At 39.8% G+C, this 26,323-nt stretch overlaps 1 protein-coding gene across 1 annotated transcript in view; it reads left to right on the top strand.

Annotated features, from left to right (window-relative positions):
* The window catches only part of ST3GAL3 (ST3 beta-galactoside alpha-2,3-sialyltransferase 3), a 191,092-nt gene that overhangs the window by 45,536 nt on the left and 119,233 nt on the right, over window positions 1-26,323 (top strand). Inside the window, exons 3-4 of the mRNA XM_070939627.1 lie at window positions 168-215; window positions 23,066-23,108. Coding sequence (XP_070795728.1) covers window positions 168-215; window positions 23,066-23,108 — 91 coding nt within the window. The remainder of the gene's footprint in view (window positions 1-167; window positions 216-23,065; window positions 23,109-26,323) is intronic.

The following is a 26,323-nucleotide window of genomic DNA, read 5'->3' as shown; positions in this document are numbered from 1 at the left end:
GACTGACTAGACTAGTCAGTCAAAGCTAGATTAATATTGGGATAAAATTTCTCTGCTTCATGTTTAACCAATAGATTGATTTTTTGAGGAATAGGAAATAGGAGTTTCTTATTAATAAGTAAGTTTATATGACAAGGGAAAAATGAACTTGTACTCTTGTGTTACAGATTCAGTGGTTCTTTCCTCTGACTCCGTTGGACGTTCAATAGGCTCAGGTACAACTTCCCGTCCCCTCTTCTCTCTCATAAATAAGATTGCCAATTTATGTGTGACAGCCATGTTGGGAGGCAGATAAGCAGCTGTTAATCCCAATTCAAGATAACCCTTCATGATAGTCTTTGAAGGAAATTCGATGAGTCCTTTGCAAATAAGTAATTAAAGAGAATATAGTCTTTATACTCTTTTCCTGTTGCTACATTTTTATTACTTAAATTGTGCTTTTGATTCTATTGGTTGGGAATCTGGAAGTTATAGTCTCAACTCATCTGGAAGGTCTATATTGGAGAAGGCTATTCTAAATAGAAGGTCACATTGCAAATAAAAAAAACCTTATACATAAAATTTAAACTGTAATATCAGCAAGCTGCATTAGATAAACAAAACAAGTAGAGAAGTTTAATATGATAATTGACAATGGTTTATAGCAACAAAGCAGAACAGGATTTGTAATTTAAGTTAGTAAATCCCTGGCCACTTTCCTTGTCTGTTTTGTGAGTTTGCTAATAATTAGCAGCAAAAAGATTCAGGTAGGCTTGAGTGCTTTGGTTCATGTTATACCTCTTTATTAAAGTAGCCATAGAAATGCCTGTAATTAGAGAAAAATGATATTCCAAAAGAGGTTATATCAACCAATTTATCTTTCCAAATGCAGAAGAAAATGCAGATGATGCTTCTTGAGAGAAGATGGAACTATGTTCTTCCTTACATATAACTCCAATGTTTTTTCTGCAGCTGGAAATAATGAGTTCAGGGAGACACTTTTTTCTTCTTCTTAATTTTTGGAATGTTATTGACTTGAATTTAAAAGCAGTGTGCTCATTTTGTGTTAGAATACCTATGAACCAGTGTGACACATAAGGTGTAGCTGTAAATTGTGATCGATGAATGATTTAGCTAAAAATCACAAGATAGAGTTCTTAAAAGGTTGTACTAAGACCCCAATTAAAGAATTTTCAGCAAGGGAGTATAGCTTGGAAAAATAGGAGTAGATTTATCCTTGGTTAGCTTTAATCTATGTAAATATGTGGCCTAAAAGAAGTTCTGAACCACCTTCTCTTTAAAGTCAGTTAGCTCTTTTCTTATGAAAAATCTCTTTTCAGTATACCGATTAACCAATTATATTGTGATAAGAATATTTACTGCCTTCCAACATGGCCCCTGGCTTTTTGCCTGCTGTGCACTCACTGAAAATTATTTGAAAAAAGAGCTTTGGACTTCACATGAGTTCACCTCCTCTTTTTGCTGTTCAGTAAAGTAGATCAACTATTAAGGTGGCATTGTTAGCCTGAAAGAAATTATGCCGCAGCTGAAAGCACAGAAGCCTGAAAGAAGTCCAAATATTCAATGAATATTATAGAGGTATTTCATTCATATGAGGTCCAAAGCACTTTCTCCAAATAACTTTTGAAATATACACAGCCCTGCTAGAAAGTAATCAAATATAGCTTGCTGCCTAACCCCAACAGGGACGCCTAATTGAAAGGGTGTTGCTCGGTTACTAACCTTGGACTTTAGTCTTTTATAAGTAGAGGCTGCTTCTGCTCTTCTGTCTGCAAATCTAAAGGTAATTGAACTGGATGCATGATCTTCTCCCTGATTGCCTAGCCTTGCCTGGTGAAGGGAAATATGCTGGAATTTTAAAGAGAAAGCACGTGGGTTCATCTCTCCATTCTATAAAACCTCTCCAGTAGATTCTTATGTAGCACCAAAGCCTCAGAAGTGCTAAAATACAATTAAAAGAAAATAATTTATTTCCTTTGTTTTAACAGATTTAACAGATTTAACTATTCTCTTTTGTATCAGTGGCCAAGTAGCCAGAAGAAGCTTGAAAATGGCTGCAGTTTATGATATTTTTGCGTGCTGAAAGTAATTTAGGTTTAAGACTGCTGTTGGCTTTAATGTGCTTCAAGCTCTGCTAGTGAAAAAAAGTCTCTAACAAGGTTTGACTATTGCTAAATTGAGGGATAGCTTTCCTTGTTGAAAGAGGGGGCTGAGAAGAAATCCAGATCTCTTGTGCTTCTTGCAATACTCCCTTCACAACTTGCTGCAAATCTGGAAACAGATCAGTGGTGAAATGTAAAATTTGTTACTACTGGTTCTGTGGGCGTGGTTTGGTGGTGGTGTGGTAATGTGACTGGGTGGGTGTGGCCAACTTTTTCTTTCTTTTAAAAGCCTCTGACGATCCCAGCTGAGTTGCCTGATCATCAGAGGCTTTTTTTTTCTTTTAAAAACATATTTTCTACAACCTCTTCGGCCGAAGGGATTGTAGAAAAAATGCTTTTAAAAGCCTCTGATAATCAGGCAACTCAACTGGGATTGTCAGAGGCTTTTAAAAGCATTTTTTCTACAACCTCTTTTTAAAAAACTTTTAAAAGCATTTTTTTGGCCGAAGAGGTTGTAGAAAAAATGCTTTTAAAAATAAAAAAAAAAGCCTCTGATGATTGTGCGGCTCAGCTGGGCATGGGGGGGGGCAGGGATTTTTGCTACCGTTCTCCGAACCACCCGCCACCATCGCTACCGGATCAGGCGATCCGGTCCGAACCGGGAGCATTTCACCCCTGGAACAGATAAAACTAAAAAGGAACCTTTCACCTTCCACACTCAGCCATTGTTAGTACAGGTAGCCTTGAGTCATGATGATAATAGGTACCGGAATCTCCTTTGCTAAGCAATACAATCATAAAGCATGATGTTACTTGTATGTTAGTCATGACAATCTTGACAATCCCCTTTGCCTTTGTTAGGCAATCCTATCGGTTGTTAAGCAGGGATCCATCCCAATCTAAGCCATTCCTCCCTGCTCTGGACCACAGAAATGCAAGAGACTACCTCCTCTGCCTCCAGCTCCTTCCACCCACCCCTTTCTCATCCCACCCATCTCTTCCCTTTTGGCCATGCTGCATAATGGTACTCGTTGATGGCATTGGGGCTGAAGTAGAGACCTGTGGCATCCAGCAGTCTCAGCTAGCTGCCCACCCCCATCCCTGAGCCTTTATTTGAGACCCAGTGGTGCTGCTGCTGCTGAGTGCTACCTCAAACCTCTGAGGCTTCTGACTGCCAATCTCCACACACACACAGTTCTCACAATGCTTCAGAAAGCCTTTGGAAAGCTTCTGAGGCTTCCTAAGAGTCGCAAGAATGGCACATACTATGTGACAATTAATGGCATGTTAATTAATTAGTGGCAATTAAGAAATCTTTTTCCACAGTGATGCCTATTTTTATTTGAAATTACAAGAAATGAGAATAAAATAATAGACTAGAGGAAGAGATAATTTCATTTAATGATTGAAGAAATCAGGATAGACCTGCTGTAGTTATAAAGCCGGCTGGGTGACTTTCTTTTATCCATAGGAAGAAGGCCATGTCCATGTAGTTGTCAGCAGTCAAGACTTACTTAAATGCACCAAAATTTTCAAAAAGGTACAAGCAGTAGAGAGAGAGTATGCAAATAATTTGAAAACATGGGATGTTTAAGAACACTAGCTAAATAATATTATCTCTCTCTTTATATGGACAAATAGCAATAGAAAATTGCAATATCCATCTAGATAGAATTAGATCTAATGTCATTTGTACCAAATAGTTACTTTTATAACATTTCTGAAATAAGTGGTAACATAGTTGCTACTTTATAAGGGACATTTGTGTGTCTTGTGTATGTGTGTCGCATAATAAGAAAACACAGCCATATAAGATGTTTAGAAAAAGATGACTTAATAGAGCAGATTCATGAAAGGATTGTGTAAGTGATAACACCTAAGATATCAAAGATATCAAAGTTATCTACTTTGCATTCATAATTGCCACGGTTCCAGTAATAACTATGATGATCTCATCTTTTGGAGTAAGCACAAGAGAAAATATAACCAAATCTGAATATACTTTATTAACAAATTTCTGAAGCATATGCAATTAAGGAACATTGGCACCAATTTTATTTGTTAAATTGATCTAGAGAGGACAAGTGTGAATATCAAGAACGGAACAATCTTTAAAGAAGAAGAATCTTCCATGAAGGACAGTTTTAAATAGATTTCTTTTGGACTGATACTCTCCACAAAATTACCATAGACTTTTACAAGCATTGTGTTCTTGCAGTTGAAGATAAAATAAAGCTAAGAGCACTTAGTGTCAAGAAGAATTGTATCCCAATCTGCAACACCCTTCATAGTATGTGCCTTGGTGTAAAATTACATTTATGATCTGCATGCTAACGTCTTTCAACAGCAGTATTGAGAATTTTACAATCAGCTGATTTAACATTCTCTGCCTTCACCATTAAAGTTTCCATTGTTTGATTATGCGTCAGTCAAATACATCAATCTGCAATTTCCTTATAGATAGCATAGTCAGTAAAAATAATTCTGCCACAGACTGGCTTTCTGAGTATTGTAATTGGTCTTCAAAATATTAATATCACTTCAGAGATATAATTTGACAATGAAGGTAACTGAAGTAGTGGATAGCTTCTGCCTTTCAGGATCAAGTATGAATTTATTAAAGGAACCAGTTCTCAGATTCTGCAGACTAGCATTTATAGTAGGAGAACAGTGAAGCCTTAGAAAATATATTCAGATATCAAGACGTGTTTATACTCACAAAGATAAGAATCATGCAATAACTGATTTTCCCTGTGAAATGCTATGGAGACAAAATTTGGACCTTGAAGAAGCCTGAAAGAAAGTGTGGGGATGCTTTTGAATGTTGGTGTTAAGAAAGACTTCGGGGAACACTGTGGGTAGCCCCGAAAACAAAGGATAATGGAACGAAGCATTCAAGAGTTTTCACATGGAGATTATTATTTGCAATCTTTTGCAAAGATTTAGTTTAGGAAAATTATAATATGAGAAAGGATGGGAGAAAAGAGGATAACCACCAACAAAGTGGAATACAAAGCTGTTGGGTGCAATGTTGGAAGACTTGAATGCCTGGTCGTTAACCAAAGATCCGGAGGTCTCTGTCTGTGTAGTTTCTAAGTGTCTACACCAACTTGATGGAACATAATCTGTCACAATCAATCAGTTAATCAACCAGCCAGCCAACTGAAGAAATGTATTGGGGACATTACCTATAAATGAATCACCTAACATTGATTTCATGTCTAGCAAGAAACAATTCTAAATGAACAACATAAAGTATTTTGCAGAATCTTAAGAGTCAGAAGAAATATTAAAAAATAATCTAATCCAAACCCTGCTTCATGCGGAATATGCTAACCCATTTTAGATCGATGGGTAGTTTTGACTCTAAATATCAAGAAATGCTATCTTGAAATAGCATTTGCCTTTTTAGTGGTTACATTGCATTGTTGATTTATTTGTATTAATTGAGAACATTGATATCTTTTTCATATGTATTTTTTATATGTATTAATGCCAAGTTAAATCCCCCTCATCCCATAATTATGCCTTCCTTTTTTTCTCTCTATACACATAACTGAATTTTTCTTTCTTTTACATTTCAACCTTTGATTTCAGTCCTGTTCATTATTACATGCTGTCTGAATTTTTTTCTCTTGGTAAAAAGAATACTAAAGTTAGTTTTCTGTAATTTACATATTTAATAATTTAATAATCATATTTAATGATTATCCCCTTAGTGCCTTCAAAAAGTCATTAATAAAAATGATTCTCCAAGCCAATACAGAGTACTCTCTGTGTACCATGTCTTAACTAGTTATAAGTCCATCTAACAGCTGTATCATCTAATGTGTTATTAATAAGTATATTGATTTGTTGAGACAAAATACACTATGTCCATGGAATTCTGACTATCAGAAAATATTAGGTTAGTCTAATATGATTGCTAATTGAGAAACCCTTGCTGATTTTTAATTGTTCCATTTCTATCTACGGTAAGTACTCAGTAACATGGTGTTTACTAAGAGGCTTGTATAGTAGTATATATAGTATAGATGTCAAGCTGAGAAATCTGCAGTTTCTGAAATCCTTCTCTTTTTGAAGCAGAGACATCTTTGACTCTCTTTAAGATCTCCTCCCAGTCTTCCGGGACCTCACCAGTTCTCCATAAATTTATCACGAGTATCGCGACTTTTCCCCCCTTCATGAAAACGGGTGGGCGTGGCCAGCGCATGATGTATTCAGCCCGCAGGCCATGAGTTTGACACCCTTGCCTTAAAGTATTACAAAAAATGTCTCAGTCATCCAGATCATGGTTGTCCCAAAGGTGCTTTTTCAAAAGTCTAGTTGGACTTTTGAGATAACAATAAGTGGTTCTCAAAACAAAGGAAGGTTCTTGCGTGAACTGGGCAAAGCAATAACACTAAAGGGGGAAAGGATGTGTAAGAAGAGTACCAAGTGTGGATTGTAAATCCTTATTGAAATTGGATGAGCTCTCTAATACTTTGAAGCCACCACATTGAAAAAGGTACACAGTGGATTTTCCTCCTCAATTCTTTTTGCTCTCAAAAGTAGATATCCACTGGATTTTGAATGTTGTGGTTTGTATGGGTGCATGAAGGAGGGAGGGAAGGATATTGAAGCTTTTAGTTTAAAAAAATTCTAAACCTGTATTTGGGCCTACATATGGCTAAATGGCACTGGAGATACTATAAAGGTCTTCTATGTGACTCTCCATGTGACAAACAACAGTTTGATCTTTTTTTATCTTTGAGATAGCTAACACAAAACTGTTCATTTGAGTCTTGACACAATGAATAATTAGTTTAAAATGAAAAAGAAGGCCTTTGAATTCTCTGTAGCTATTCTGGAAAGGGGAGTGGGGAGTCAGTTCTAACGCTTGACAAAAATAAGCTGATGTTGACAGAGAATGCTACAAATATTTTTTTTAATGTTTTTCCCCCCATATAAATTATCTTTGGAATCAGAAATAAATGCCTAGCAGTAGGATGAGGGTTACTATATTAGCAGTGGTGATGATGTGCCATCAAGTTGGTGTTAATATCTAGTATGGCTTATCCTCAACCTGACATTTGAGTTTTCTCAAATGTACATTCATTGCTGTTATAATTAAGTCAGTCTTGCTTGCTGCTGGTCACCTTGTTCTCTTTTCATTTTTCCTGGCATTATGGACTTTTCAGGGGAGGTTTAGCAACACTACTTGTGAAAAAGATAGTTGGGATAGTCGATGAATGCAAACTGAATTGACAAAGCCTTGATTGTCAAATACTGCAGCAATTTTTATTATTAGCCCTTTTTTCTATTGCCCATCTGTAGCTATGGGATGGGAACCTCTCTGAGTGAGAATCTTTCTAGAAGAAGCCTTTAATCTGTTTGTATTTGCAGTAGAATAATCCCTAGCCTTTATCTTAATTATTTGACATCTTTTGCAGATCAAGATGACTTACACTAGAGGTCACCAAGAACTTGTGTATATTACTTTATTATCTTTGACTTTTATTAGGAAATATAATACAACTTCTGAAATGGAGTGAAAGTACCTTTTGTGCTTTCACTTAGGAATGTTTAATTGTGTGCATATATGATATATGTTTCCCTAAATGGAATAGCAGTGACATCTAAATCAGACCCAGAAAAAGGGAGCAAATAGTTGGGGCCATAAAGCTTCCCGAGGTCCATGATCCTGGCTTGCTTATTTATTTATTTTGGATTTTTTTTAAGGCCACCCAACTCTATGAAGACTCTGGGTGGTGTACAGTACAGGTGGTCTTCAGATTTTGACCAGCCATTCAGGCCTTGTTTAAACTTATAACAGTACTGAACAAGTGTAGTTGTGACTGGTTCTCAGAATTCTGGCTATCACAGCATCCCTAAGGCTACATGATTATGACTTGGACAGTCAGTACCTATCTTGTGATTACAACATCACAGTGCTCATGATTTCCAATATTCCCTGCCAGGAAGTTAGAAGTCACAATCACATGAGGCCCTCACTTAATGAACTGTGTGTTCCTCATTTATCAGTGGCAACCTGAACTTCTGGAATTGCCATTGTTAAGCAATGTGGTCATGTGACATTGCACTTTATGACCGATTGTAAAGGCAATTCCGAATTGCCAATGTAAACTAAGAATTACTTGTAAATCCGATACATGTGTTAAAAACACAACTAGAAAAAAAATGATGGCATCTAATCAATATAACCTGGACAGCATCCACCCTGCCTGAATGCATTGGATGGGCAGAAAAAAACAGTAGACATGCAGTCATCGATTTCCGAGCCCTATGCCATGAAGAGCTTTGTCGTTAATGATCACACCTTAAATTATACCCAGAAGCCAATTGGTAACCAGTGCAATTTGCAGAGGGGCCATGACACATGGGCATAATTACAAGCATTTGTTATTGCTTGCACTGCTGCATTTTGAAGCAGCCACAGGTGGTCCTCAATTTATGACCATTTGTTCAGCGACTGTTTGAAATTACAGCAGTGCTGAACGAAGGGATATACAGCTGTAGCACCCCTGTGGTTACATGATGGAAATAGGGTGCTTGGCAACTGCCTTCTCTTAACATTGACTTCAGGAATACTACAACTGCCCCCCACAACTTTCCCTCATCCTACCCCCTGGATCTCTTGAGTCTCCTTCCCATCTGGCTGTGTCCCACAGGATCTGTATCTGTTTCCCACCCATTTATGTTTCCTTCCTGCACTGCTGGGTCTGGATGGGAAGGGAACCCACTGAGGACTTGTGGAGACCGAGCTGGGGGAGAAGCAGGCCAAGGCCTGTGGAAATCTAATTGGGCAGAAGATGTGCAAGGAGTGCCTCAAGAAATGAAGGAGATCCTGGGAGGCCAGCACAGGCCATGTGTGAACTGAGAAAGTACTGCAGGCCTAGGCATGAAAAACGTGCAAGCCTGGGCTTAACACCAAGTCTCCCAAGTCCTCTCCAACCACTTGAGGCACTGGAGGTGATTAGGACTTGAGTAATTCTTGAATAGAGCTTCCTGATCTATGAATGGGTGCAATTGGCACCCAACACAAAGCTGTGCGAAGATCCTGCCACCTGCTCTTCCAGCAGGAGTTGTGTGTGGTAGGAAGTCCTCCATATTGCAGACATGATCTATATGGAGCAGTGCCACTCATCCAGCATCAAAGATGGTATGAGCCTAGAACCAGTGGGCCCAAACCTAAAGCCACCTAGCCTTGCCAAGGTTCAGCTATAACTTGTTATTCTGCACACAGCTCCAAGCACTGGGACAAGCTCCAAGCACTGGGACAAGTCTTCTACAGCAGGGTTCCTCAAACTTTTTAAACAGGAGGCCAATTCACGGTCCCTCAGACTGTTGGGGCTCCGGACCAGCTGGGTGCACCCTAGGTGGTCATGTGACCGGATGGGCATGGCCAATTTAGCAGTCCATTAAGCAATACACAAAAATTAAACTTTAATTTGTTTTGCTCCTGGGGGTGTTTTATTTGCTTTTGTTTGCATGTTGCTCTTTTGATTGACTTTTCTTTTTACTAGATCATTTTTTAAGTTGTTTAGGAGTCTAGGGGTCCATTTCAGGAAACTCCGTTTTGCAGCAATTCTTCTCAGCCCCAAGGAGCTTACAATCAACAAGTTTCTCCCTCCCTCCCTCCCTTTCTCTCTCTCTCTTCTGGAGGTGGGGGAAACGGGGGAGGTCAAAAACGGGGCATGCAGACTCCCCGGGAGGCCTCTGTGTGCCCCATTTTTGCCCTGCAGTGTGTTTCTGGAGGCAGGGGGAAGCCAAAAACAAGCCTGTTTTTTGCCTCCCAGGATGTCCGCTCACCCTGTTTTTGGCTGCCCCCACCTCCAGTAGCACTCTGGAGGCCAAAAATGTTAGCCTTACCTTCCAGTTCCAGCCTTCGGGGCTCACAAAGGTAAGTCCTGCGCTTGGCCAAAGGGTGGGGGCCAGCAGGTGGATGGAATGATGTGGGTGGGGCAGCCTTGTGGTCCTGTGCGGGCTGGATTAATGGCTTTGGCAGGCCGTATCCGGCCCTCAGTCTGTAGTTTAAGGACCCCTGTTCTAGAGTATTGCTTAATTTGCCAGGAATATAGCTGAGTACACTGGTGATATCTTACTCCATAGTGACAGATGAGCTCATCCAGTGGCTTCATGTAGTTGTTGCATAGAAGTGGAAACACCAACCCCTACAGCACCAGTAGGGGCAAAGGATGAATCCTCTTTTTCCCTATCATTACCAACTAGAATTGATCCTGGAGAAAAGAGGCAAACCAGCAAAACACTGTGCTGCACATGCCCAATTCTCTGAGTCAATCCAGAAGAATACCATGATCAATGGTATTGAAAGCTGCTAAGATGTCAAATAGGGCATGGGTGGATGGATAACCTTCATCCCATCAGGCAGGAGATCATCCAGGGGTTCCAAAAGGACATAGATTGGAGGGGGGATAGGCAGGTGGGGTAAATTTATTTATTTATTTATTGGTTCGATTTATATGCCGCCCTTCTCTGGAGACTCAGGGCGGCCTACAATGTGTTAAGCAATAGCCTTCATACTTTTGTATATACCTGCTTAGTAGGGCTTTTGGCCTCCCTGTTCTTTTTTATACAAAGTCAGCTTATTGCCCCCACAATCCGGGTCCTCATTTTACCTACCTCGGAAGGATGGAAGGATGAGTCAACCTTAAGCCTGGTGACTCAGGCTCAAGGCTTAAAGCATTCCTATGGTCATAAGTGAGGATGGACTTGAATTCTGATTATTTGACCATGGGACACTGCAATGGCCACTTCAGGCTTGGATCATAAGTCCCTTTGTTCAGTGCTTTCAACTTTGAACGATTGCTGAATGAATAGTTGTAAGTTGAGGACTATTTGTTTTTAACCAAAGGCAGGGATAGAAAACAAGGAAATGGGATTGGTAGTATGGTACAATATAAACAAAGATGAGTGTAGACAGCAAGTTTTTTTGTACCTAGAATATTTCATTTCTAAAATTCTTAATGCCTCCAAATATTTATGATATATGTGATCCTGTGAAATAAGCAATAGACATTTCAGAAAATAATAACTGACACCTTGAAACTATAATAATATTATGTTTAAAATGTAGCATGGAATTGACTATACTTATTTTACTCTAAGAAAGCACAAGAGATTGGATTGATCTGGATTGGAACAAGTGTCAAGGAAGAAAGTGGGGGTGCGGACCTGGCAGGTATTACGGAGACCTGGTTGGGCCAGGAGGGGGGGGTTCCCCTCGTTGAAATGTGCCCGCCAGGTTTCCAAGCATTCCATCAGCCGAGGTCACAGGAGAGGGGCGGGGGGGTAGCGGTTATCATTAAAGAAGGTCTGAGACCGAGGGAGGCCACTGTTCCTCAGACGGCCGGCTGTGAATCCCTTTTTGTGAAATGGGGTCATGGGGTTCAGATGGGTTTGCTGATCTCATACCTGGCTCTCTGCCACGTGGCAACAGCCCTGCCCGAGCTACTCAATGTCATCGCCGCGGTGGCGGTTGATACCCCTAGGCTTATGGTCATGGGGGATTTCAACCTGCCGTCCGTGGGTGAGACGTCAGAGATGGCTCGGGAGTTCATGGCTTCCATGACAGCTATGGACCTGACCCAGTTAATTCATGGCCCTACCCACACAGGGGGAAACAAGCTGGATCTGGTTTTTGTCTCTGGACAGTGGTCGAGGGATCTTGAGATAGGGTATATAGTTACTGAACCCTTGTCATGGTCAGATCACTCTCTCCTTTGTCTCGACTTTCGAACTGCTGCACCCCGCCGTAGGGAGGCGGAGCCGGTAAGATGGTTCCGCCCCAGGTGCCTGATGGAACCTGACAGATTCCAGACTGAGCTTGGGCCATTTCCTGAGGTTCTGGCACACGCCTCGACTGGAGATCTGGTGGCCGCCTGGGATAGGGCGGCTTCTGGAGCTCTGGATCGGGTCGTGCCTTTGCGGCCTCTGACCCGGCGCCGATCTCAATTGGCTCCTTGGTTTACCGAGGAGCTGAGAGAGTTGAAGCGCCGGAAAAGACGCCTAGAGAATAGTTGGAGGGCCAGTCTTTCTGAATCTGACCGGACACTAGTAAGATCCCACATTAGGAATTACCTAGTGGCTATAAAAGCAGTGAAATGTAGCTATTTTGCTGCTCTTATTGCGTCATCAGATAACCGCCCGGCCGCCCTCTTTAGGGTGACCCGCTCCCTGCTCCATCAGGAAGCGCGGGAGGACCCCTTGGAGGGTAGAGCCGAGGATTTTGTTCAGTATCTGTATGACAAAATCACTCAGATTCGGGAAGATTTGGACTCCGACTGGGTAGTCTCAGGGGGAGAGACAGGGGCAGGTCTTGAGAATGTTATCTGGGATGAGTTTGATCCTGTGACCCCTGAGGACGTGGACAGGATTCTGGGAAGACTGAACGCGACCACTTGTTTATTGGACCCGTGTCCTTCCTGGTTAGTACTGGCTTCCCGGGAAGTGACACGGGGCTGGCTCCAGGGGATTATAAACGCTTCGCTGGGTGAGGGTGACTTTCCTGCCGCCTTGAAAGAGGCGGTGGTGAGGCCTCTCCTCAAGAAGCTTTCCCTGGACCCGGCAATGTTGGTAAATTATCGTCCGGTCTCCAACCTTCGCTTCGTGGCGAAGGTTGTTGAGAGTGTGGTCGCGCAACAGCTCCCCCAGCACCTGGATGAAACGACGTATCTAGATCCGTTCCAGTCGGGCTTCAGGCCCGGGTACAGCACGGAAACGGCATTGGTCGCGTTGGTCCTGTTAGATCTCTCAGCGGCTTTTGATACCATCGACCATAGTATCATGCTGCACTGGCTGGAAGAGTTAGGGGTGGGAGGCACTGTGTTGCGGTGGTTCTCCTCCTTTCTCTCTGACCGGTCGCAGAATGTGTTGACGGGGGCAGAGGTCAACCCCGAGGCCCCTCATATGCGGGGTGCCGCAAGGGTCGGTCCTCTTGCCCCTCCTGTTCAACATTTATGTGAAGCCGCTGGGCGAGATCATCCGGGGTTTTGGGGTGAAGTACCACCAGTACGCTGACGACACCCAACTGTACATCTCCACCCCAGACCACCCCAACGATGCCCTTGAAGTGATGTCCCGGTGCCTGGAGGCCGTGCGGATCTGGATGGGGAGGAATAGGCTCAGGCTCAACCTATCCAAGACCGAGTGGCTGTGGTTTCCGATGTCCCGATATAGTCAGTTGGTGCCATCACTGACTATTGGGGGTGAATCATTGGCCCCCACGGAGAGGGCGTGCAACTTGGGCGTCCTCCTGGATTCACGGCTGTCTTTAGAAGAGCACTTGACGGTCGTGACCGGGAGGATTTTTCATCAGGTTCGCCTGATTCGCCAGTTGCGTCCCTTTCTGGATCGGGACTCGTTACGCACAGTCACTCATGCCCTTGTCACCTCCCGCCTGGACTATTGCAACGCTCTCTACATGGGGCTCCCCTTGAGGAGCACCCGGAGGCTCCAACTGGCGCAGAGTGCGGGCCGCGCGGGTGGTAATGGGAGCGACATGGCATTCCCATGTAACACCTCTCCTGCGTGAGCTGCACTGTCTCCCGGTGGTCTTCCGGGTGCGCTTCAAGGTTTTGGTTACCACCTTTAAAGCGCTCCATGGCTTAGGACCTGGGTACTTGCGGGACCGCCTACTACCACCAATAGCCTCCCACCGGCCGGTACGCTCCCATAGAGAGGGGCTCCTCTGGGTGCTGTCGGCCAAACAATGCCGACTGGTGGCCCCCAGGGGGAGAGCCTTCTCTGTGGGGGCACCTACTATCTGGAACGAGCTCCCCCCAGAGATACGGAGGATCCCGGATCTGCGCACCTTCCGCCGCGCTTTAAAGACCTTATTATTTCACCAGGCAGGCCTGGCCTAATTTTCTCCCTCTTTTATAAAAGATTTTTAATTTTTAAATATCTTTTAGTATTTTATACATTCAATTTTAAAATTTGTTTTAAAAAGTTTGGGGTTTTAAATTTGTCAGGGCCAAAATTATTTAATTTGATTTTATTCTACTTTTAAATTTTGTATGTATGTGTTTTATTGTTTGGCTGTGCCCTGAGTCCTTCGGGAGTAGGGCGGTATAGAAATCAAATAAAAGATAAAGATAAAAAGAAATATAAAGAAAGTGCAGTGACAAAGTATTAAATACCAGGTTGACTTCTATTAGAGAGGCAGATTTACATGGGTGTTAATATGAAACATCAGCTCCCTTGCTGGTGCTGAGAAAACATGAAGTGTTTAGGAAGCCCCAAACTGTCTTTGTATTAGGGGTCTGTAGGTGAAGTTTCAGCATAGTCATGAAGAGTGCTCCCTTGGTCCAGAGACTTGGCCAAGGTCAAAGTAGTCAGCATCTCCTACTTTATGTTGGACAGATCACTGCATATCTCAGGACTTTCAGGAGGCTAATTCATAATCACTGAAATGTGCACCATGTTAGAAATAAAGACGATTTGTTAATGCAAATGAAAGAATGGAAGAAAATTTCTACCTTTGATTATTTGTATTTCCAAATTTTTCTTCTTTGCTTTTGGAGGGAGATACGGGATGGGGGAAATCCTTAGGTAAAGTCAAGTCTTTTTTCTTTTTTCTAACCCTGTTCAAGAAAGAGGAGTAGGATGGGGTGGGGAGGTAAAGTTGTAAATTCCAGGAAGTGATTTAAACTTTCTCTAGTTTTTTTACAGTGGACCTGTTACAGACTAACACCCCATGCTTATTTTAGAATTTAAAAAAAAATGAGGGTCAGTTGTGGGCTATGTATCTAATATGAAGTGCAATTTGACCCTGAATTGCTGAATGTAAAAGGTTTTCTTGGGGTAAACACAGTCTGGTTGATCCTGAATTTCTAGCTTTGAGTGCTAAAATAGGTGCTGTTGCACACTGACTCTTCCTCATCCTCCCAATTTACCTTTGGGATAAATTGCTATTTTACTGGCTTTCTTAAATTCTTTCTAGAAAACATGTGGTCTTTATTGTTCCTTCTTGGGAAGTCACCCTGTGCTTTTGTATGCTTCAGTGAATGTACATTTTGGATCAGTTCTACTGAACAGGGATCATCAGCCTTTAGTGAAGTAGAGCCAGGGATGTAATGGGGAGTAGTTCCATAAAATATTTCAACAAGTTAGGCACTCATGCTCTGCAAGATCTTATTGCCTCAATATGAAGATTTTATTTATACAGTTGACAAGCATGGAGACATGTTTTGGGGAAGCACAGTAAGAGCCCATTTTAGTAGGAGACTTAATCTGATTACAGGTAGTCCTCAATTTATGAATGTAATTGAGCCTGGTAATTATGGTCATAGATTATGACCATCGTAAAGTAGATCTTCAAGTGACTGACCCAATTTTATGACTTTTTTTGCTGCTGTCATTAAACATAAATGAACACTGTGATCATAAAATGAACCCATTGTTTCCCATGGGACATTTTTGCCAAAACCTGGAGGTTAATGATGGTTTTTGGCAAAATCATAGATCGTGGTCCTGTGACTATGGGGTCCGGTTGGCCAAGCGCCCAAAATACAATTATGTGGCCTGTGGGAAGAATGGCCATTAGAACTTTGGAACTGCATTGCAAATACTTTTTGAGGGGCTCCATCATAACTTCAAACGATCATTAAGCAATCAGTTGTTAAGTTGAGGACTACCTGTAACAACATGGATTTTCTAAGCATTCTTCTATGAACAAGCTTTTTATTTAATTGCTTGGGTTGTCTCTTCTTCAGTAAGACTTGTTCTTCTATTAGAAGAATGATTAAAGTAACTGAATTATATTTTTCTGTATCCTCCCCAACCCTTTTTATAAATTAGAGTTATACTGAATATGCTTCAATCCTTGGGGACTGTTCTTTTTTTAGAAGTAAAATCTCACATTAGAATTCTTTAAATTCTGCTAAATGGGTGACATCTAGACCCGATCACTTTTTTATTTTCAACTTGTCAGAAAATTTATATCGTCATCTCTTGCCATAGGAGCCAGGCTAATAAAATTTTGCCAAAATATTTTGTTAAGTCAAATAGCATAAATACAGGCTCTTTATGTTGACCCCACATACAGTCACCATGGAATGCAGGATTCGGATGAATTCCAGGTGTAGAGTATGGATCATTCTGTGAATATTGGTAGCCAAATTTATGGATTAGCATAGAAAATTAAAAAGAATGGGACTGTCAACAAGATCTGACTTAGAGGATGTACAGTCAGATTATAACATAAATGTAGAAAACAGATTAAATATACTTAACATGCATGAAAAAGATTCTGGTGCTGGGGAAAGAGACAGAAGACATTGTGAAAATTGTAACATAAATAAATGCAGTATAAAACTAGAAGGGGGGGAAATTCAAGTGGCCTTTAGAACAAGGTATCATGGTAGCAAAAAAAAAAAAAAGATGGAAGTTGAAACACTTGGGTAGCAGAAAGAGTGTGTGATAACTGAATGTAGACCACTAGTGTGAAATACGAAAAGAATGAGGAAAAAGTTTTCAGTCAAAAATGTCAACAAATACTTTTCAAGATCACTGAAATCACACAAACATTTACATCTAAGGTGGTACTCCGAATGGAAGAGATTTAATATAAGCAAGTGAGGTTAAAGGAAGATAGAAAAACTATAGTGAAACTCTTTACAAATGGGATAATAGTATGACAGAAACATTAGCAGAAAAAATATATTTAGGAACTGATTCCATTAGGGATTGAAGTGTTGTAGCTATGGTAGACCAGCTGTCAAATAAGAAAGTACTAGGCATAGATGAAGTAGTGATTGAACTGTTTAAAACTTGGGGAAAAGGTAGTTAAACAGTTCTGTGTCAACAAACATGGAACAAGATTGTGTAGCCTAGAGATTAGAAAGATAGGTGTATGTATCTGTACCAAATAAAGGAGATGTGCGAGTAAAACTAAGTCATTGAGCTAATTCTTTAGAGAAAGTTTTAAATAGAGAACTTAGAGAAAAATGAAATGGAACAAAGGCACAAGATTGGATAACTAAGATGGATAATGGTAAGGGCAAGAAATATACTGATTGCAACAATAGTTTCTACATCAAGCCAATTAGTGAAAATATATCAAGGCAATGTATGAACCAGAAACCTGAGGATCATTTGAAGTGGACAAGAAGCTACTCTAAAAACTGGTTTTGGAGAAACAGTTTGGTTCAGAATAGAAAGGTAGAGGGAAAAGGTTATGGAGACCCAGTTTAATGTAGTTAAGGTGCTGACCCAGATATCAGGAGACTGAATTCTAATCCTGCCTTAGACATGAAAGCAGGCTGAGTGACTTGGGCCAGTTGTTCTCTCTCTGCCCAACCCACCTCACAGGCTGGTGGTTGTGGGGAATATAGGAGGAAGAAGTATTATGTATGTTCACCACCTTGCGTTACTTATAAAGTAATAAAAGGGGGAGAAAGCTTAAATAAATATGCATTTTTCCTGTAGTTTTTTAATCTCCAAAATAAATAATATTCTAAGAATGACAGCCTTGGAAGATGTGTAAACAAAGTAAGAGGTTAAAGCATTAAAAATCTGGGATATGTTCACAGCATCACTTTTTTAGCTAAAATTAATGAAAATGTATGAAAGCGGAAATGGAGTTAATTAGGAAGACAATGCTTGTGATTTGAGCAAAGAAGCAAAAGTGGGCTCAAGAATGATAAAAATAGGTGATGTGTATAGAAATAAAGAAGAAATGAATCCATCCTAGACAGGAAGGCAAATAAGATAATGAAGGATATAAGTATTTGTGGGACAACATTGATTAATGGAATGATCTTTCCAGGGTGATGTGTGCACAGTTACAAAAAGTTGACATTAAGAAGAAGCAAGAGAAAGATGATTCATTTGAATTATGTATTTGGAGATGGTTCTCCAGCATGAATCATAAAAAGAACCAATAAGCTTGAATCAAATAAAGACTAACTTCTCCCCTGAAGCAATGATGAACGTGTACCAACTCTGCATTTTTGATGCAAGCAGTCAATGAAGTGGGGAAAAAAGTTTGACCCAATTAAAGGAAGAAGGAAAAGAACAAATAAGATGGATGGACAGCATCAAAGAAATTATAGGGCTGCCTATGGGAGTGCTATAAATTATTACTAGAGGCACACTGAGATGGTGAGCATTTGTCCACTCATTAGGATTTAAGGTGTACTCAAGTGTATTTAACTAATCTGTCATCCAATGACCCAAAATTTATTTCCTTCCAGAAAAAGCTCATAGTGTCCTTTTGCATTCTTTATTGCCTGTTTACTCCCAGGCCCAGAAATTATTTATAAGTGTTCCAAGGCTGCCAGTTTGTTTAGGGGTCAAATACAAAGTTATGGTTGTTACTTTTAAAGTACAATTTGGGTTGGTATATAGTTCTTAACTGAGAAAGGAGCTTTTATGTGGTTTTCCTACAATGAACCATTCACTGAACTTTTTGAGGAAGAGTGGACTCTATTGCCATTGGGTCATTAATGACTTGAAGATAAACCTTTTCTGTTGCCATCCCAGGTCTTTGGAATGCAGACCCTGCTTAGTTGTACAGATTTGTTTTCTTTGTTGGCTTAAAAACCATATTGAAATATATCTTTGTCAATTGGCTTTTAAATTTTGGTTATTTTTTAGTTTGATCTGCATAATGTTTGATACCATGCTCATATTTTATTATAAACCACTAGGCGACTTCAGTAATTAGTGATATAACAAACAGGGATGTGCAATGCTTCAGATTCAATTGCAAAGGGCTGTTTCAAATAGATAGAAAACAGCATCTCTCTGTGATTCATTAAAGCAGCCAAATCTGTTCCCAGAGCCTGCTGCTACATGGTTCTGAAAAAAAAAAAAATGGATTAAGGCTTGAACAACTTGCATAGAGGATTTGTGCTTGCATTTCCATATGTTCCAAAGCCCCTCTTCGAAATCCAATTCGAAGCACTGCATAGCTTAATTAAAAGTTTATTTCAGTAATAAATAATATCTATCTGAACATCAATGTGATTTAGAGTATCTAAAAGGGGTGGAAGTGAAGCAATTTTGAACCCTTGACTTTACTGCCAGATTCACACTGTTGCTTAATTTGCAGTTCTACTCATCTTCCATTTACCTTGATGCTTTTCAGTTATGGCTATCTTGTGCTTGAATAACTCCTGTAATCTTTATCTAAAATCCATAATTTTTGTAGTTTCCCTGCCAAAATGCCTATCGATAAACCAAATAGTCAAAATGTACACAATTGCTTTTGCAAACTTGAAAATATCAAACAAATAGATCAATGTTATACAACAGGTCAAATATGTTCCATATTACAGGTAGTCCCCAATTTGGGGACCATATTTGGGTCTGGAATGTCCATTGCTAAGCAAGGTGGTTGTTAAATGAGTTGCACTCAATTTCATGACCTTTTTGCCATGGTTGTTAAGTAAATCACTGCAGTTGTTAAGTGAATCAGGTGAATCCAGCTTCTTCTTATTGTTTTTGCTTGTTAGACACTGGCTGAGAAGGTTGCAAATGGTGATAACATGACCTTGGGATGCTGCAACTATTATCAATACATGCTGGTTGCCAAGCATGCAAATTTTGATCATGTGACCGTGGGAATGCTACAGTACTTGTAAATGAGAAGACATTTTGGCAAGTTGTTTTTTTAAAAAAAGTTCTTATAACTTTGAACAGTTGCTAAACAAATGGTTGTATGTCCAGGACTACCTGTAACTATTTCTAGACTTATCTATATTTTATATTTATATGCTTCAGATAGTCCTTGACTTATGACCACAATTGCTCAAAATTTCTGTTGCTAAGCGAAACAGTTGTTAAGCGAGTTTTGACCCATTTTTACAACTTTTCTTGCCATCTCGGAAATCACTGCACTCGTTAAATTAGTAACATGGTTATTAAGCGAATCTGGTTCCCCTATTTATTTATTTATTTTTATTTATTTTATTTTATTTCTGTACCGCCCTTCTCCTGCAGGACTCAGGGCGGTGTACAGCCGAGATAAAACATTGCATATAAAATTTAAAAACAGTTTAAAAAACAATTAAATAATTTCGGCCTTTGCCTTTGCTTGTCAGAAGTTCACAAAAGGTTATCACATGATCCCCAGACATTGCAACCGTCATAAATATCCATCAGTTGCCAAGCATTTAAATTTTTATCACATCACCGTGGAGATGCTGCTATGGTTGTACGTGTGAAAAATGGTAATAAGTCATTCTTTTCAGTGCTGTTGTAACTTCAAACGATCGCTAAATGAAACTGTTGTAAGCTGAGGACTGACTACCTGTATACAGATAGTTTCTGAGTATCAAAAAGCAAACATCTTTTCTTCCTTTACTGTGGGTAGAAGTGAGTGGCTTCTCAAGAAAGAATGTTGTCAGGCTAGCACTGAAGCTGTTATATTGATGCGTTGGCTTAACTTATGTACATAGTGCTTCATAATTATTCTTGAAAAGTGTCATTGTTTTTGTGGGTTATCCTTTGAGGAATGCACTGAGAGAAGATTTAGTTTTCTTCTCTCTGTATAAATATATGGATGCAGCTGGAATATGTGAAGGTGGACAGATTACCCATATATCTACTCTTTCTGCTCTGTTGACTCTTTGGGTGGTCTGTTGGGAACACAGCAATAAGTCTAAGCATTTTTCACTTAGTTGTCCAGCAGCTAGGTTGATTCTAGATACTCAGAGGAAAACATAATTATGCCAGTGTTTACTTTGGCACAAAGAATGTATAGTTTATTTAGCTCATGATGGCTTAGCTATTAGTCTCTCTGTTTCTATTGTACATTTATTATTAAATTGTTATCAGTGATCGTGAGCTTTTTTGAGTTACTTTTCTACAAAGCTGAATAATGTTGCATATATTACCTCTTTTGACCTAAGGGCTGATGTAATTTCTGAAATGGAAGGGTTTTTTTCTTGCAAAAGATGAAGTTTTGCTTCATTCACTACCAAATCAGTGAAACATGTTTCTTGCCACACAGTTTCCCCTTAATTCAGTTATCTATAAAGGTTTATGCTAGCTGCGATAATGAAATTGTAGTCTACAACTACAAGTAGTAATTTGGAAAAGCCTGTGCTGTTTAAATGATCAGCTCTACTAGTTTACTTCCATTTGGGTTAGTTCTGTCTCGTGTCTCTTTCACACATTATTTGGCTAAAATTCTTCCTTGGTCAGTTACTGTTCTGGAATAACAAATTTAGACTATTTAACCTTTGGGTTCCCATAAGTTTAGCATCAGATATAGCAACAATTCTTCAACTGATAACAATCACAACATATCTTAAGTTTTTAAGAAGAGATTGGGCAACCATTTGTCTGAAATGGTATAGAGGTGAACCTATGGCACGCGTGCCAGAGATGGTACGCAGCACCCTCTCTGACGGCATGTGAGCTGTCACCCCAGTTCAGCTCTGCTGCGCATGGCTAGCTGGTCTTCGGGTCTCTGCCACACATGTGGGGGGGGATGCATGCGGGGGGACGCGTGCCCATGCAGGGGTGTGTGTACGTGCATGGGGGCCGTAGCGTGTTCAGAGGGGGTGGGGCACATGCGCATGCACGGGGGGGTGGGATTCATGCAGAAGGGGAGGGCGTGTGCAGGGCTCCTGTGCGGGGCCCGGGGCGCATGTGCGGCCCCCCACGCACATTGCATTTTGGGGGTTTGGGTGTGTGCGTGCACTCGGTCTGGAAAAGGTTAGCCATCACTGGTATAGTTTCCTGCTTGAGCAGTGGATTGGACTAGAAGACCTTCAAGGTCCCTTCCAATTCCCCTCCTCATCCATCCATCCATCCATCCATCCATCCATCCATCCATCCATCCATCCATCTATCTATCTATCATCTAGTGTGAGTGTCTGGAACAAAGAAAAAGAAATAAATAAAAGAAAGCTAAAAGCATGAGAAATAAATAAAAAGAAAAATGGAAAAGAAAGAAAAAAGATATAAAGAAGTAGCTTCTGATGTTTACAACATTTATAAGTACAACTCTTTTCTTTCTATGATCAATGCTGTCCAATCATCAAAACCATAAATCATAAGTTCATTTGTTTTGGATGGGTGCTGGAATTCATTTGAAAGCTGAGTTTGGAGAGTTGATGAGGAAATATAAATATAGTCTGTCAAATATGCATCAACACTTAAAGAAACTGGAAAAAAACAGCTGGACTTCTTCCATTTATATGTGTCCAGAATTCAATTTAAAATATTTGTTAAATTAAACTCTGCCATTTGGAACAAGGTGAAAAACTGTCAGTAAACTTGTATCTTTTCTGAGTTGAAAAACAATGGCTTCATACTTCTGCTTTATTATTGAATAATATCCATTCTCTCAAAACCCTTTTAGGAAGTCTTGCAGTATATTCTTGAGGAAACATATTTTGTACTTTTTATTATTTTAAAATTATCTCTTGGCTTATAATTATAGTAGGAATTGCAAAATATGTTACCACACAATGAAGAGAATTATTAAGATATACATCATGTGTGTCAAACTCGCAGAGTCACATTGCCTTCACATGACATATCACAATGTTTTTTTTTCCCTTCGCGGAGCTGGGGTGGGCATGGCATATGTGTGATGCATTCGGCCTGTGGGCTACCAGTTTGACACCCCTGATATACAATATAGAATATTATCCTCAGGAGCTTTAAGATGTGTGGACTTCAAGAATTCTGGAATTTCCAGTCCACATATCTCAAAAGTTGCTGGGGTTGAGAAGCACTGTTCTAGATTAAATTGAGGATGGTATATTTCAAAAACAGGATGTTTTTATTTTAGGAATTCAATAATGGAATTTACAGAACTCTATTTAACAAGATCGTGTATTAATTAATTTTTTTTTTCACTTTATTAGCAATGCTGTCATTTCCAGTTTAAAAATGTATATATTGTTTATGAAAGGCTCTCTTTCTCTGCTGGGAAACTGATGGGTCTACTAAATTCCATGAAATCTGCTTTTGTCTTTCAGAATATGACAAACTGGGATTTCTTCTGAAGTTGGATTCCAAACTGTGAGTAGAATGATGAAAGGACTTTATTTTGATCTGGCATTATCAGCTTCTTTTAGAGACAAAATAAATTTTGGTCCTAGCTTTCAAAACATATTACTATAATATTATGCCAATAAGCAGTGTTATTCAATAGCCAGGACTAAAATTTATTATAAAAATAGTGGCTTCTTAATATGATTTGAATGTTTATCAACAAAAAAGATTCAAAATAAACCATCAAGAACATCATGTGAGAATTTTCATCATAGACCATTTCAGACTACTGAAATTAAGAAATAAAGTCAATTTAATTAAATAGAGCATTACTGGGTGAGCTTATATGAATTTCAAACCTGTGCATACTTAGGGGTTTTCTTAACATCAGTGTACAGCAGTAGTGGGTTTCAAATTTTTTTACTACCGGTTCTGTGGGTGTGGTGTGGCTTGCTGGGTGTGGCGTGGCTTGGTGGGTGTGGTGAGGCTTGGTGGGCATGGCTTGGTGGGCATGGAAGGATACTGTAAAATCTCCATTCCCTCCCCACTCCAGGGGAAGGTTATTGCAAAATCCCCATTTCCTCCTGATCAGCTGGGACTTGGGAGGCAGAATAGATGGGGGCAGGGCCAGTCAGAATTTTTACTACCGGTTCTCTGAACTACTCAAAATTTCCACTACCGGTTCTCCAGAACTGGTCAGAACCTGCTGAAACCTACCTCTGGTGTACAGGGAAAATAAAATAATCTGTCCACATATTGCATTAGCCTGATTTGTGAACTACAGTATCTATGTTCATGCATCACCCTAAGACAGAACTACATTGTAACTTACTGGTGATGAATTAATATAGTCTATTGTGCATACATTATAACATTTATACATTTATAAATAAATTATTTTGCTGACAAAATATTCCTGCTGTCATATTGCTAAATCCTTTACTACGTGTTATTTGCCTGACCCTCACATTTACAGGTTTTCACTGTTAGATAAAATCAGGGTTTTTTCTGTGCATTGATTTACAGGTAGCCCTGTATTCAGGGGTGGGTTCTACTTACCTTTACTACTGGTTCGCAACAGGATCGCGCACGTGTGTTTGCTTTGCTCGCACGCCTTGCTTCTGCGCATGTGCAGATTGTTTCTGATGACATCAGGGTCAGTGGGTGGAGCCTGCCTCCGGTTTTACTACTGGTTCTATAAAATCGGTCCAAACCGGGGGCAACCTACCACTGCCTGTAGTGACCATTTGAAATTACCGCGGTGCTGAACAAAGGGCCTTATAACCCATGCACGAAGTTACAGCTGTCGCAGTAGCTTTGGAAGTTTTGTAAGTGTGGGCTGACTGCCAATGAATTTTGATAACGTGACAGCAGGGATGCTGCAACGGTTGTAACTTTTAATAGCCATTTTGAGTGATCTTAATAAAATAGAAAATGCAGGATAGAATTATTTGAAGTAATTTGTAAAAAATTTCAGAGATGATGAAACAAAGGTGATTGTACTTGCGTGATTGAAGCCTCGCTCCTTTTTTTTTTAAATGTGCATCTCATATGAACAAAGCAGTAAGACTTTTATCAAATGGTTGTGGCTTCCATCTTGAATTTTTTAAACTCTCTAAATTTTAAAGTTTAAATTTTTTAGTTTAAAGTTTTTTAACTTTAATTTAAACTATTTTTTAGTTTAAATTTAAAGTTTAAATTTTTTAAACACCCTAAATCACATGTGTACGCCGTGGAAAAAAGCAAAAGTAATAAGGACATACCAAGTAGCTGAAAAAAATGAAAAAATAGATACAAGAGAAATGGCAGAAGCAATTTCTGAATGTTATTAGATTTCCCAAGTTGTAAGTATATGTCCTATGTTCAAGGCAGTGTGCAATAGTGGCTACATTGCAACTACTGGCATAATATTGGGCATAATATTATGCTTATTACCACATTTCAGGCACTATTAATAGATAGTATACAGATAAAGTAATTATGAAATGAAGACTAGATTGGAATAAGTAATGGAGAGTGATAAGCTTCAGAAAAATTAACTGTATTACTTCACAGCAGCAAACTGTATTACTTCACAGCAGCAAAACAGAAACTGTGGTATTGTGAGCTTTGCTAGTTAGTTAGACACATTTGTCTGAGGCTGCCTTTCTCATCTGAGGTTCTGCAGAACCTCTGGGGTTCCATAAGTGACTAGAAAAAATACTTTAAACTTCACATGCCATATAATCCTAGTAGACAAAATGTTGGGAATTTTTATGCGCTGTCACTCAGTGCCGATCTGCTGCTTTGCTGTTGTAAATGTAGAAATGAATTGTATTGTGAAGTATATATATATCAATATTAATGCAGGGATTGTCAGTGCCCTCAAAATTCAAGGCTTCCTTGAAGAAAAAATCCTCTAGGGCAGGTGTGTCAAACTTGTGGCCCGCAGGCTGGATGTGTCACGTGCTGGCCACCCCCACCTCCGGTTTAGTGAAGGGGGAAAAGTCGTGATAAGTCACTTGACGACAACGTGACACCATGAGTTTGACACCCCTGCTCTATGATAAAAAGGTTAAGAAAGTCTGTATTCTTGTGATTTGTGATTGTACATTTCAATTCTTGATTTAGTCATTCTATTATATTAATGTCCTTCAATAATCACTATTACATTAGTGTCCTTCAGTGGTTTTCATATCATTTTTAATGCACATATCCTCTTTTTAGGTCTCATTACTTAGATCTAGTAAAATATCAAAGCTAGGACCCAGACTTTGGGTATAGATTATTCAACTTGAGCTTGGCTCTAGATGACTCTTGTTTGTTGACAACAAGTTGGAAGTGGAATTTGGGGGGATTTCTTCTCAGTTTCCACTTCAACTGCAGCCTTGAGATTTTTCATCCAAATGCTCACTGTTTAGATTTTTCAAGATGACTCAGAGTCAGTTATGTGTTGCCACCTTCTGTAGTCATACACAGTATTGTGTCACAATCTTTTTGCTTGAAGACTTTATTTGGGCTTGTGAAATGTTTTGAGAAGGCATATGCAGAAAGGAATGGGACACAGAAGGCAAAATGCATAGGCTGTGTGCAACCAGACTCCCAGTTTCTCCCTCCCTACTGGCTTATTGTGCTTTAATCTGGAAAATGCATCTCAAGGCTCTGAAGGGGGAAAAAAAGTAAACCCCACAAGTCAAACATTTTCGTCTTCTGATATAGAAGTGGAGAGACTTGAGTAACACACCCCAATTTCTAGTTTGGTG

Source organism: Pituophis catenifer, unplaced genomic scaffold (genome assembly GCF_029215685.1).
Source record: "Pituophis catenifer annectens isolate HBS135680 unplaced genomic scaffold, rPitCat1.0.hap2 SCAF_3, whole genome shotgun sequence".
Classification (NCBI taxonomy): Eukaryota; Metazoa; Chordata; class Lepidosauria; order Squamata; family Colubridae; genus Pituophis; species Pituophis catenifer.
This window is presented reverse-complemented; position numbering and strand designations above follow the sequence as displayed.